The sequence below is a fragment of the Metopolophium dirhodum genome, chromosome 4, assembly GCF_019925205.1.
Source record: "Metopolophium dirhodum isolate CAU chromosome 4, ASM1992520v1, whole genome shotgun sequence".
Classification (NCBI taxonomy): Eukaryota; Metazoa; Arthropoda; class Insecta; order Hemiptera; family Aphididae; genus Metopolophium; species Metopolophium dirhodum.
The window spans coordinates 29065440-29080096 of NC_083563.1; the positions used below are offsets into that span (position 1 = coordinate 29065440).

Genomic DNA, 14657 nt, shown 5'->3' on the forward strand with positions numbered 1-14657 from the left:
ACGGGGCGGGGGCTGGTGGCTTCCTCACCTCCCCTTTATGCAAGGGGTCGCGCGAAACGATCTACAGCGTCGTTCCGCTTCGATTTGTTTCGGGGCGGTGACTGCGAGTTGCTGCGACGCCAGCGGTTGTGCCGTTTTTAGTGGCATCTGCTGTGAATTAGAGCGCAAGCGCCGCCGTCACCGATACTATACGCATTTCGCGCGCACACAGCAACAGGAGCGAAACTGCACGGGTTGGCCCAGGTCAGTGATGACACACTAAATTTTAACACATTTGGCCGTTGCCTCCGACGACGTCTGTCTGCGCATACACGCGCTGTATGAAACGCACATGTGCCAATAACGCATCGTTTTGCGCGGGATACACGAATAAGCGAGTGTAGACGTAGACAGCCGATTAATGATTTTATTATATAATTATGTACTACGCGTTGCGGTGTAATATTAAATACAATATATTTTATATTTTGATTATATATTATTCTAATGTTAAGTTGCGATTATTACGCGAGTGAGTGATGCGCTTTTGACCCGAATGCCCCGCTGCACCCCCATCCACTCACCACTTACCATCACATGTTATCCACCGTCGGCCCGTCGCTGTAAACATTATACCTATAATAATATCGTTTATTATAAATTTACAAATACCTATAAGGAATAATATTGTTATTGTCTTGAGATTTATACCGTTTTATAAACTGAACATAATATCACTATTATAACGTTTCATTTATCGTTTTTAGTCCTCGTTATTAGTCTTATCGCCGATGTGTTGGTTTATTAACAATCTATTGATCTTTAAATCGAAACGTGCTTACCTACGGTGTGTTGTTTGTTTATATTTCGAACATCAAACCCCACAACAGGAGCACTACACGTCTGCACCGCGCTTGCATATTGTTGTATGCTTGAAACAAACATTACAATAATATTATATCTTGGCCATGAATTACGCCTTTGAAGAAATTGTTTGATTCCGACGCAATTGTCTTTCAATATAATTAAACTGTTGTGACTATTATAGTTTATAAATATTTTATAAAGAATTTAATTTTTTTAATTTTTGTTCAATTATAGTTTTATAAAACTTTACTACCTATTCCATAAGTATTCTTTGTTTTAAACAGGTTGTCTTTCAAACAGCTGTGTTTATAACTAATTGTCCGATTGTCGTTTAGTAAAATATATTAGCATGTAATCAATTTAATTAGTTACACAATATTAAAAATAAAATAATGCTTGTTGAAATCAATGTCAATGAATCCATTAATTGTATTTTAATTATTGTCTGAAGATAAAATTATTTTAAAAATATACCTTCATTGAGGAAGATTCGCCAATCATATCTATTTAATATATAAAAGAACTTGTTCTGACTGACTCACTGATTCATCATTGCCTAGCCGACACCGCCGAAGCTATTAGTATGGAATTTGGTCAGTAGTTTCGTTTTAGGATGTAAATACACACAAAGAAAGGATTTTCCTAAATTCACATTTTAAAAATGTCCCCAAACAAGGATTTTGAGATTCACAGTGAAATTGAAAGCTTTTTTGTATATAAATAGTTGCCATTGGTTACTCGGACTGATGGTATAAGCATGCATCAAATCGTCCGTTTACATGGCCTCGATTAAAGAAACTAATATAGGTATTACCTATATGAAAACCAAATGTATGTTTGTAGCTTATATACTCAAAAACTATACTCCATTGATTTTGATAAAAATCTCATAGATTGTTTTTAGAGATATAAGAAAAGTTTAGAAAGCAAAAAGTGTAAACCACGTTAAAGAATATAATATACCAAATGCTAAATCCAATTCGCGACTTGCAGTTTCCCATCTATAATTCGAACTATTTCACAAACAACTAGGGTATATGGTTAATCGTTGTTAAAATTATTGTACCACACTACCACGTAACGTTAATTATTTTAACGTTAGGTTCTAAAGTTAATATTTTTTTATAGGTTATATTGTAAAAAAAAATAAATGTTACCTTATATAATGCTTTTTAATTAAACGCCTACGTGGTGTCCAAACACGAAGACAATACTGTTTATTTTTATTTTAGCTTATTTATATCATTAACTTGCATATCACTTTTGTTCTTTTATTTTATTCATAACTAATGAATTGTATTTGTTTGTTACAGGTATGTTTTAATCATTATAAAATATCAATACATCAATATATTAACAACAATTTTGTGGTAAGTAAAAATGTACTTGAAATAACATTTAAATCAACTTTTTTTTTTAATGAAAAATAGCTATTTACTAAATCATCACTAAATCAGTCTTTACTCTTTACTAATATATTACATTGAGTAAATTACATTTTTTTGGATCAATACCTAAAAAAAACGTGATATAAGGGTATTATTTAATTTGTTTCTGTCTATGTCATTATTATTGTTCTTGTGGTGAAAGGTTTACTTTCCTGTTTTAGATTCTTATTTTTAAAACTAGTTACCTCCCCAATAAATATCAAAAATAATATGTCCGTGTATTTAGACATTTTAAGTTAATTGGTCATTATATGTATAGGTTCGTAAATGAAAATTCTATTAACTGGTTGTTAGAACTTAGTGATTTTTAAAATTAAAACCATTATGTATACTTAAATTAGTTTTACTTTGTGTTGGATTATTTAACAATTATCTTGATTGAAACAAATTTGTTGATTTGAATAATTTTACTAAATAATTGAACTTAGCTTGGTGACTTTAAAATACTTGATTACTGATTAGTAATATACTACCTATTTCAATGACAGTAGACTATATTAATATGTATTCATTATGCAATACTAGTATTTTAAAATTTTTTAACTTAAGTCGCTAAGCTAAGTTCAATTATTTAGCAGACTATTTTAACATAAATTATATCTATAGTTCCAAGACTTAGTTATAAAATTATATCACAACTTTATGGGTAGTTTTTTTTATACTTAGCGTTTTTTTTACACGGAGTTTTTTTCTTGGGATATATCACTCATTTTTGTCGATACCTTATGATTTGTATGTCATTGTTACGTGACTAGAAATAAGTAATAAAGTGGTTTAATTTTAATAATATGATATCGTGATTGAGAGTGCATGTTGCAGCAGCAACGAGAGTAGTGGGATGGATAGGCGGTGGATCAGGGGGACAATATTATATTTTATGATATTTTCGTCGTATAAGTACTTGAACATTTTTGGTTGTAACTTTTAATCCATCTAACCAATCTGTTTGCGAGTTCCCCCGTTCCAATCTGCACAATATTTCTGATCAATTCAGTGGCGTGTAACATAGGGTCCAAGTGTTACTTAGGCAACACCTTAAATATTGTTAGGTGGGTATTGATGAAAGAAAAATAGGAAATTTTACAGGTCGGTATAACAGTGTTATGAGGGGTAGGTCACCTAAAATTATTTGAGCAACACCAATTTTTGTTATGATACACGCCACCGGATCAATTTATACTTTATATGACCTTATGTGTTCAGCCGTTTGCCTTATGTAGCGGGCAGATGGATTAGCACAAATTAGCATGGTTTTTCAATGGAGCAACTGCAGTGGCTCTTGTTAATAACGTTTGTGGTTACTCGCCTTTTTTTTTACTTAGCTTTGTGCCACAACCGTCGCGCTGGATGGTCAATAAAGTGCAATTTTATTTTTAACATTTTTTTAACATTTACTGCATATTATAATCAATACATATATTATTTATATATTTTATGCCGAATTCTGATAATTCTATAATATTAATTATGATCTGATAATGTATAGCTGACAATTATTTTTTATGTATACTGATTTGAATAAATTTTAGAATAAATTTGTGTATTGGTCTTGAAGATACGCCTATAATTTTGAATATTCTTATACTTACTGGACTGTCTAATTAAACCGTTTTGGACTGGTTCAGTTTATGCCGTGATGCGTATGTTGTAGAAAAGTATGTAAAACTGAAAAGGCGTGGGTAGACTACATAAATTAAAATCGACAAGACGCTTGTACACATAATTACGAGGAAAATGTAGATAAAATGAAGGTATAGGATTTTATTTTGTAACCACTAACCGTAGCAGTGTTAATTTAACTATCAACAGAAGTTCTAACTCTGATTCCTAAAAAAAAATCCTCCTAATAACATTAAAAGAAATTACGGGCGGTGACTGTAAGGATCGTGGGGTTTTGGGATCTGTTTGTTGCATGATAAAATGCTAATGATTTTTTTATTGTAAAATTTGAGTTAGGCCAATCCTTAATTGATTGATTGAAAATAACTATTCCCAATAATTGTGTTAGTGTTGTGGAAACCCTATTATAATATTTTATAAACTAAAATCTATTCTCATTTGATTGGAAATCACTAATAATTTGATCGATCTACAAATAGGTGCCAACACAGCCACACACAAACAGTAGAATGCATTTGGTCACACTCCAATATTAAAATACTTCGAAAAATGTATATAGTACTACTACTTTCAAACTCTTGCTAATATTGTAATTAATATTGAAATATTTGAATAATTCTATATTGAAGCATGCTGGAGATCAGTTAATAACACTAAAGACATATTTATCCAATTTTTAATTGATCTATAAAAAGTGTATTGTACTTAAATTGTTTAATCTTATAATTGTATTTTTTTTAATGCATTTTTATTTCACGATTCGATTTATTTTTATTTTTATTTTTATAATCCTTAATAATTAATCAAGTTGTATGTATTCAAATTTTCTGATTGGTCGTTTGTATTATATTAAAGTGGTTGATTAACATCTCGTTGTTGATCGCCTGCTATTATGTTAGTTTTTAATTTAGGTACTAAAATAATAGTCAATTCATTTTGGTTCTATTTTTTAAGGGGATTCCACCAGGTGATTTTCTAACACACGCGCGACATAGTACTGTAGACGTGTTATTTGCCAAACATACCAATATTTATCTAATCAAGCGATAAGAATTCTGAAAACAGATTTGAATTCGTCGTCAAGTCTACTTGAAATCGACTTTCCCAAATGTTTGATATTATACCACAAACTCCTAAAAACGTCATATTAAAAAAGAGAATTTAAAAATTGTCTTATTTCAATTTTTGGAAATGTTAAAATCAAAAAAACAAAAATTGCGGGAAAGTCGATTTCATGTAGACTTGACGACTAATTCAAATCTGTTTTCAGAATTCTTATCGCTTCATTATATCAAATAATTGGTATGTTTGGCAAAGAACCCGTCTAAAATCCTATGTCAAAATGTTTTATGTTTTTCATAATAAAATTAGGTTGGAATATACACGTAATTCTTATGGATGTGGAATAATTTTGCGTTGGTTCGTTGGTACCGTAAATCATAAAGGTATATAATATGTAACACACTATTTTGATATTTATATCTTATCATTATACTGTATGAACTTGGCAAATTTACTCTCCATATCATCAAAGCCGTATAATGAAAAATATGTTGAAACTTAAAAGTATATCTTATATCTAGTTTAGGATGTAATCATGTAAATAAACAAGCCATATATTATATTATAGTATGTTCTTAATATTCTTATGTTTGAATCTGATAATAAAAGTTAACTTAAGTACTATTATTTTAGTCATGAACACACATTATTTTTATTTTTACCATAAGAAAATATATTATCATTTGTTTGTGTAACTGTTATACATAATAATATGCAGAGCACAATTCGGTATATCTTCTCCGACGTAACAATGATTAAATAATAAAATAACAACTATTGTAATAGTGATAGTAGTTCAATACATTCATCCTTGGTGATTAATTACTTAACTTTGTTGTTTTTTAAATACCATACATTATATTTTTATCGTGAAACGATTTTTTTATTCGATAGGTTATTATAATAATTAAATGGTACACATGTTGTACTTGCACTGCAGGAGAGAAATGCCGTAACCGTTACATAATATTGTTTGTTTTTGTATTTTTTTTTCAATATACCCATTTGACAGTGACATTGTAAATGATTGTCTGAAAACTGAAAAGGCTAAAATGGAGAATCAAAAATCAGTAATTCTTATAGTTCTTACCACCTACTTACTATATCTATTTTTGTTATAATGACGTGCACGCACGCATTTGTTTGTTTTTACTGTTTCTACCAGTACTGCGATTGTTGTTAGTAACGAGTTTATGTATATAGTATTATAAATGTATACAATAAAGGTTTATTGGTCTTTTTCTCTCTCTTTCTCCCTTTCTAACCTAAAGACATTATGACAATGCATGTGACGTGAACTTGTGCAGTGCAGCGGCAGCGATGTCATGCAATAGCTGCTGCCCCCGCACTGGTCTTCCTCGTTCCGGCCTTGGGTCCGGTTAAACTGCCGATGTTGCATCGCGTGTACATTCTGTATGTGTAGGTGTGTGCGTGTGCGTGTGCGTGCGTTTGTGCAACAACGGAGAGGTCGATGCAACGCCCAACTTTTTCTAACAGTGTGTATTCGTATACCTATGTATGTGCGTTGTGTGCACTGTGCCATTTCGGTTGTCTTGTGCAATGGACCACAGAGATGTTATACAGAGGGTCTAGACCAAGGCCACCGTCACCGCTATCGTTTCTCCTCACTCTCTCTCTCACTCTCTCTCTCTCACTCACACAGTTTCTAGTATACTGGTGTATATAGTAAATCGTCTTACAACATGCATCCACCGTACCGTTAAAAAAAACTACCTACACAGTGTGTATCGGATTTCCTTGTCCATTCTACGTAACATTCAAGTTAAAAAAAAATAATAATACCGCATCTTCAACTCGACTTACAACCGCTCTCACATGTTATCAAAATATACAAATATAATAAGTGTATTTCCGTTCGTGATTAGCCGCAAGATTATGGTTTTATATTATATTACCCGTATGGCGTATATCAATACATCCTTATATAATATTATCAATACATCAATATATCCATTTAATGATTTATTTAGATTTACAATTAATGCTTGAGTGTTATTGAACGACGCTCGTACGCCTTCATCACAGATTTTAGTTTATAAATTGCCCTTCTAAAATGCTTTTATCATTTTAGATTCTGAGCGAAGCGATGAATGTATTGATTTTACAATGATGTGTTTTTTTTTTATTTTATTTTTTTATTTTTTGTCTGTCATCACCTTTTAGGACAGTAAAAGTGCTTGGATTTTCTTCAACAGTAACTTTTCTGATAGGAAAGTGAATCTAGTTGGTACTTTTGGGGGGTCAAAAGTAAAATTTCCCAGTAGTTTTCAAAAGCGACGTGAAAAACAAAAGAAAAATTAAGGAAAAACGGGAAATTTTTATGCAAAATCTGTTTTCGAGAAAATCGATTCTGGTTTTTGGTGTAACTCTAAAATAAATGACCGTAGGGACATGAAATTTTGACTGAATGTTTATATTAGCATTTTCTATACACCATACAATTTTGAAAATATTTTGACTCTTTTTGAACTGTTTACAGTCATTGTCAGTTTTCAATTTTTTTTTATAAATATTAATAAAATTTTATTTGTTGGGTAAAAAAGCGTGAAATTTTAATATAAGGCTCCTGATATATCGTTCTAATAGCAGTTAAAAAATATTAAAAATACATATGCACAATTTTTTTTATAAGCATTTAAAGTTCAAATTTTGACCACATTTATCAAATTTATAATTTATTAATTATTTTGTAGTTAAAAATGTATGAAATGTTTAACTTTTATGGGTAAGGATTGAAAATTTAAAACAATGCTCCACGTAAATAGGTTATATATAAATTACTTTATTCACAATAATATCATCAAATATAATTGGTAATATCATAGGCTGACTGACCGTTTTCGCTCAGAATCGTTTTTCTTGTACAATGATATTATATCATTGAATTAAAATTTAACACCATCCATTACAGTAACCCACTTGTAACCTACTGTACAGCAGAGTGACATCCACTTATCTACCTTTTTTTCATTTTTACTCTTAATCGGCCGTCTATATGCGTTCGTAAGCTTTGAAAATAACTAATTTATAACTGATTGATGAAATGGTTACTTTATCATCAGACGTTTTGGTCTGTTAACATGAATATGTGAATTTGGAATATTGTCTGATACAGAAAGGCTTGAAAGTAGTGTAATAATATATAGATTTGTCGTAAGTTGCGACAACAAAATATATTGGTGTATCGCTGAACAAAGTTTTTGTATTATAATGTTTATAACCATATTAACTATATCAAATATATAAATTATAATATGACTTATGAATCAAACTTTAAATATGTGTGCAATACTTTATGAAAGAGTACTTATTGAATTGACTTCTTTTAGTACTGGTTTATATTATGTCATCATTCGTATAATAATAAAAAAAAAAATGTTTTATTTACTTAAAATTAGGCTGTTTTTTATTGTAACGTATAGTGTTATCACTTTTAAAATATTAAACATTTTGAACAGTTCTTTCAAACAACGAAACAATTTGAGACTCGAGTTCGAGTAGACTTCGAGAAAAAACATGCGATATGCGATATTAACATAAATTAGAGAAATTTCAGGAAGGATAAGTTTTTGACAGATGTATAAATTATAAAATTGTTACTCATATTACCCATACTATTATAATAATAAAATTGTATTGTATAAAAGAAACTCAGACATTTGTCTAAACAAATTTAACTATTTATTAACTGAATATAATAATTTATAGTAATAACCAATGACTGTTTTTTATTTTATTTTTTGATAATGAAAGTATGAAACTCGAATAGTTGAATGTAGTTTTGATATTCAAATATTTACTCACTACATTTCAATGAAAGTCTTAAGTATCATACTATATTTTTGTATAATTATTCACATTTATAATTTGACAGGTAAAAAATATTACGAATAGTTAAGTTATAAAAAATACCTAAGTAATATAAATCAAATCCATGACACCTATTAAGATGGAAAAATATGAATGGATTAATCCTGATAACCATAGTATTGCCGTTGACGACCAGAAACAACCAGTTTTAAATGAAAATGGCGATCTTATTGTGTTGGACAACGAAAGTGAGTATCGTTTAAAAAGAAACTTCTTCAAGAGGTTTACAATATACAATTATACAGTTGGTATACACTCTTCGAAGTTTCTCGTTTAAATAAAACATTTTATTTTTCACACCAAACTGTATGAAGAAAAAAATTATACAACGAACATTTTTAGGCGGAAAGTGTATAGCAGTTCCTAACTCCGAGGAAGTATTGGAAATTTTTGGTTTTGGGTATCATGGGAGTTACGGGTCACCCCCCGCGTCACCAAAAGATTCGTCTGAACACGATATGAAACCAATCGTCCAAGTCTTGACAGGTAAATATATATTCCTAAATTATTATAATACACGCATTCAATTGTTTATCCGTTTCATAATGTTATTTGTAAAGAAGTATATTATGCGAAGCGGGTAATGAGTTTTTGTGGATTCCATATCTACTTACCCGCTGTTCCACAATTCACGATCGTAAATCTATTGTTGACGTCCGATTGAAGGTCTCGATTCTTAATGTACGATAATTTTATTATCATTGACAGTCATCGATTACTTGTCATTATGAAAAATGCAAATTTCTGTCATATAGTTGATTGAGAAAATTTATAATTCAAATTTATACATAATAGGTATAATGTTAATATTAAATGTATTTCGATTGAAATATAATTTGTAAAAAAATTTCCAATTTTTTAAAAGACAATTTTATTTTTATTTTGTATTTTATTTTTTGTCTTATATATTCCTACAATATTTTAATACCTTACTATATACTAACATTAAAATTATGACATAATTCGATATTTTTACTTTCAAAACTTAATCAATAATATATTGTCAAAGGGCATCAGTTGCATCACTAACCTATCCTAACAAGCGCATATAAGTATATATCAATAAATTATTTTATAAAAATGAAGGTGCACGTATTGACGTATTGTATTCTATTTAAAGCTCCATAACCTGGAATTTCAAGTCAAATTTTATTCATTTAATTAAAAATTATACAGTTTACAGGTTAGGTACCTATTTTTAATAATAATATTATGTATAAATGTATAATTATCTAAGTGAATAGATTTGTTTGGTTTTGAACATTTAAATACTGGAAATTTGAATACAACTATTGCTCTTTAATATTCAGCAATAATCGATTGGAGTAGTAATTTTATAAATCAGCAGGTACCTATAAATAATACATGTGTAAACAATTAATAATGTTTTCGAGATTTTATTTTATTTCATAATTTTATCACATAATATTATAGCTGTTTTTAACTCCATTATTTTTTGTTTATTTATATAGTCATCAATGATTGTAAAACGTGCAATAATAATACATTTAATGAGCCATACAACTTTTTTTAACGGTATTATATAATTTGTTTTTACTATACAGACATTCACACCAATATCAGTATTCAGTACATGTTTAATTTATAATTCCATTTTTAAGTAAACACTATATTAATGATAAAAAGTAAATTTAATTGATAATAGTTGTGTACGTGCTTGTATTATTAGATAAAACATATTAGGTGTATAGGTAATTTAACAAATATTACAAATTTTAAATTACTGTTGTATATCGTTTTTTTCGTTCTATGTTTCTACTTATTCAAGATTGGTAGCTAATGCTACACCAATATCACATTTCGCAATGATGGTCATAATTTAAGTATAATAATGATTTAAACTGTAAAATCTAATTATTAACTACTCAATTGCATCATGAAACGGATAATTTATTGTGTTATATTCATAATCCTTATAATACCCAATAGCCGATCTTTATGGTTTACTGAGAGTGATGGTCAGATAAATGGCACTTTCGTGTGTGATTTGTAACTGAGTTACAATATTTTACTTAATGTATTATCAATGCCGGTTGTCTCTGCTGTATTTTTACTACATCTACACTACATGCAATGCCGGTTTATTAGCATATTGAGGTCTATGTATTATATTATTAAACGCTGCCCACCACTAAACATACAGGGTGTCTCGTACCACCCGGTCGCCTACTGTTGAATAATAATATATTACTCATCTGCCAATATCTAAACACAAAATGTTAAAATATTTACATAAACATAATATCGGTATCTCAGATTTGTAATTAGAAAAAAAACAAATTTTTACCATTTTTCTGTTTCGAGTTTAGGCCCTCTGACGCCCAGTAATAGTTTTCCAAAATCGTATTTCACTGACGGGGTGGAGGAGACATCCGGTATGTACAATATATCTATAAATTTATACTTTACCTAAGAACATTCATAATTTCAAAAACTATTACTCTTTTTGAAAATATTGTTTTTACATAATTTTAAATTATTACAATAAAACACTTGAAAAAAATATTTTCTATTGAGTTTATGAATCACAAATATTTAAAGTTTCAATAAGTGATGTATAGTGGACCGAAATTTTACTGAGTACCCCTGACCACTCCACTCTGCTCATTAAAACTTAAAATATTTATAACTCGTGATCTTATATATATCATATACTTGAAATTCGATTTTAAACTCCGAAGTACCCCGTAAAATATTCTGATTTGGGAATCTGAATATTTTTTGAAAAGTACAATTTATGTAAAAAATGTTTATAAATATTAATAGTTTTTGAAATACATAGTGTTGTTTGTTAAAAAGAATCATACGGTATTTATGATACGTGTTATTATAACCCCCCTCACATAAAGAAAAAAATAAAATAAAAGACGCCTTAACGTCACCTACCTACACTACGAAATATGTGCATCACTGTATTTCAGACGCCGACCAACTACTGTGGAGCATGAGGACGCCATGCCAGAAGGATATCGAAGCGACTAGGGAGATGCTGGGACTAGTGGCCTCTAAAAAATACCAGGATATGTTCAACGACCAATGCACGGTCAAGATTCGAGTGTGGAAGCGGATATGCGAGGAACTAATGTCGAAAGGGTACAGAATCGCGGACTCGGTGAACGAAGGTGGCATAAAGTGTCACCAAAAATGGCGCAACCTGGAGAAGTCGTACCGAAACTACCTAATTAGCTCGACGGACCCGAACAGTTCAGCGCCCAAAAAACCACCGCCGTACTTCGAGGCGCTGCACGACATTCTCAAGCGGAAGAAGAAGTACGCGAACGCGGCCACGTACACGCAAACGGTGGTGGTCGGCGATGACTTGGCCGACGCGGACGCATCGAGCGTCAGTGGCATGCATAACCATCACATGAACGACTCGGACGCGGCACTGGACGACATGGACGATATGGACAGTCCGAATGACGACCACTGTTACGTGGTCAACAGTTCCGGTCACGTGTCCAAACGGTTCAAAGTGGACCCGCTGACGATGTGCTCGACCACCAGTGGTGGCGGCAACGGCGGCGGAGGCGTCGGTTCGTCATCGTCGTCTCGCCGGCATCATCACGTCCAGCAACCGGACGTGCTGGAACAAATACTGGAACAGATGGTCCGCGTGCACCGGGACACGTTGTCCATGCACGATCGGCACTTCACCAGAATGGAGAAGCTGATGAAGGAGAACGCGACGCAGACCAAGCGGCTGGCCGACGTCATGAGTCAGTTGTTGCACAACAGCCGCATGGACGATTGCGGCAGCGGCAAAAGCAACGACAAGTCGACCGGCATGACGTCATCAGACATTGAATGACCAGAGTCCCACGTGAATCTTAGTATATAAAGTGTATAATATTATTTATTCGCGATCAACGGACGTGGCGCCGACAAGGAACGTTACCCTTACGCCACGTTCGTATTTTTTTTTTGTGTTTACCTCAGAATTGTGTGTACGCATTTCAAACAATGTCCTCTGACCTACCCCCCCCCCCCCTCTCACCGATTTAGGATCCCAATTTGTTTTGAGTTAAATTAAAATGTTTCAAATAATATGTAATAACAAATATATAGCATTTATATATTATATAAGATTTAATAAAGTAGCTCGCCTTTTTCATGTATATTTGTAAGGTAGAGACTACCTTGCGCGTGGTTATCAACTTGTTCGGTATTTTATATTCCTCTTGTGTATATTAATTATAAGTTATTTGAAACCATTATATTATTATGATAATAAAACCATTAGTATATTATATATTACTTACATTTCATGTTTATTTTAACACCGTGCCACTACACACGTAAGTATACACTGGTACAAGTCACCTCGCGGTTGCGGCAGAATTATGGTCGGTTCCGTGTTTTTTTTACTTCAAGAAATAACCAAAAGCAGTTCTCGCAAACTTTGTATTTATATTTACTAAACTATTTATCCGCCCTGCACCTTACACGATATAGGCACTATATAGATCGCTCGATATTCCCGACCATAAAACCTAGGCACCGGTCTAACGTGTGATCTACCGCGGTTACTATTGATTTTCCGTAAAAAAAAAATAGGTTTACACACCAGACACAAAAAATACTGTTTTCATATCTTCTATAAAGTCTTCAAAAATATTTTTGTCCTAAATTGAACGTCACCATTCTTTTTTTGTAATTTCTCTGTATTGTATACCATCATAACATCATATAACACAATTTTTCCAATGTATTATGTTTGAGTTCTAGGAATCTACAAATCTACAAAAGGATCAACAAAGTTGTTTTTATGATTAACAGTTTTATGGACATAACCATTTCGCATATTTAATATTTTATGCGCTTCCTATTTATCACTGTATAAATAATTATTTTAATTTTATCTTAATTTTTAATTATTCAGTGCCACGGTCGTGGCGCGAGCTAAGTAAAAAAAAAAATAACTGCACGACGGTGTGTGTATAATATATTGAAGCAAGATTTGCCTATTTAAACTGTGTAAAATACAGGTAAATTTGTTATCCTACATAACTAATTTTATAATGCATCAATTAACTCCCAGTAAACTCCACAACATCAGAAATATTATAAATAATGTGCTTTTGTAAAAATCATCAAAATCGTACGTTTAGAAATTAAATTATAATGAAAAAGTGCGAACTTTTTAATGAAAATTTATATTAAATTCAGAATCACGGTAGCCATAGTCGTAGTCGTAGTCGTTGTCGTAGTCGTAGTCGTTGTCGCATCAGCGTTTCCAATGTTTCAATGTTTGTTATCTAGTCATCAGGGAAAATATAACAAAATTACCGTACTATAAACGATATTACCGTTCTTATAGATTATTGTGTAAATACTCAATATTTACTCAGTATTTACTATTTACACAAACAATTGTTGTCCGTACTTTATACAATATTTTTGTTGTGATACAAATTATGTCGGTACAATTGTTTTGGCGTCTCGTTTTGGGCATTCGTTCTACTACTCTAAAGCCTGAATATCGACAGCATAATCCAAACATTCAGGGCCCTTGCATTCGTTTTCCATAGTTTTTTTTGTGAATTCGTCATTTTAATTTTCATAATTCAACGTACTTTTAGTTGTAATTGGTTATTGATCACAAAGCCTCCTCGGTCAACCATAGGCGCAAATTGGGGAGGCTAAGCCCCCCCCCCCAAACTGAGCCGTAGGTCCCCCCAAAAAAACCTAGGACATACGATTTTAAAATGCTATAATGCAATAGTCTGCCTTTAAAAAAATCAGCCCCCCCAAGTCAAAAGTTGAAAC

General features: G+C 31.5%; 2 protein-coding genes across 4 annotated transcripts in view; both read left to right on the plus strand.

Annotated features, from left to right (window-relative positions):
• LOC132942406 (uncharacterized) overlaps positions 1 to 13145 on the plus strand; it is a 51694-nt gene extending 38549 nt beyond the window's left edge. For 2 of the 3 annotated variants that reach the window (XM_061010736.1, XM_061010737.1), the window contains exons 3-7: positions 2160 to 2216; positions 8872 to 9055; positions 9210 to 9353; positions 11198 to 11263; positions 11810 to 13145. In XM_061010736.1, the coding sequence (XP_060866719.1) occupies positions 8932 to 9055; positions 9210 to 9353; positions 11198 to 11263; positions 11810 to 12699 (1224 nt within the window). In that variant the 5' untranslated portion in view covers positions 2160 to 2216; positions 8872 to 8931 and the 3' untranslated portion in view covers positions 12700 to 13145. The remainder of the gene's footprint in view (positions 1 to 2159; positions 2217 to 8871; positions 9056 to 9209; positions 9354 to 11197; positions 11264 to 11809) is intronic. The other variant, XM_061010738.1, reaches the window with a different exon arrangement.
• LOC132942405 (ecdysone receptor-like) overlaps positions 1 to 14657 on the plus strand; it is a 114746-nt gene that overhangs the window by 22356 nt on the left and 77733 nt on the right. The window lies entirely within an intron of this gene.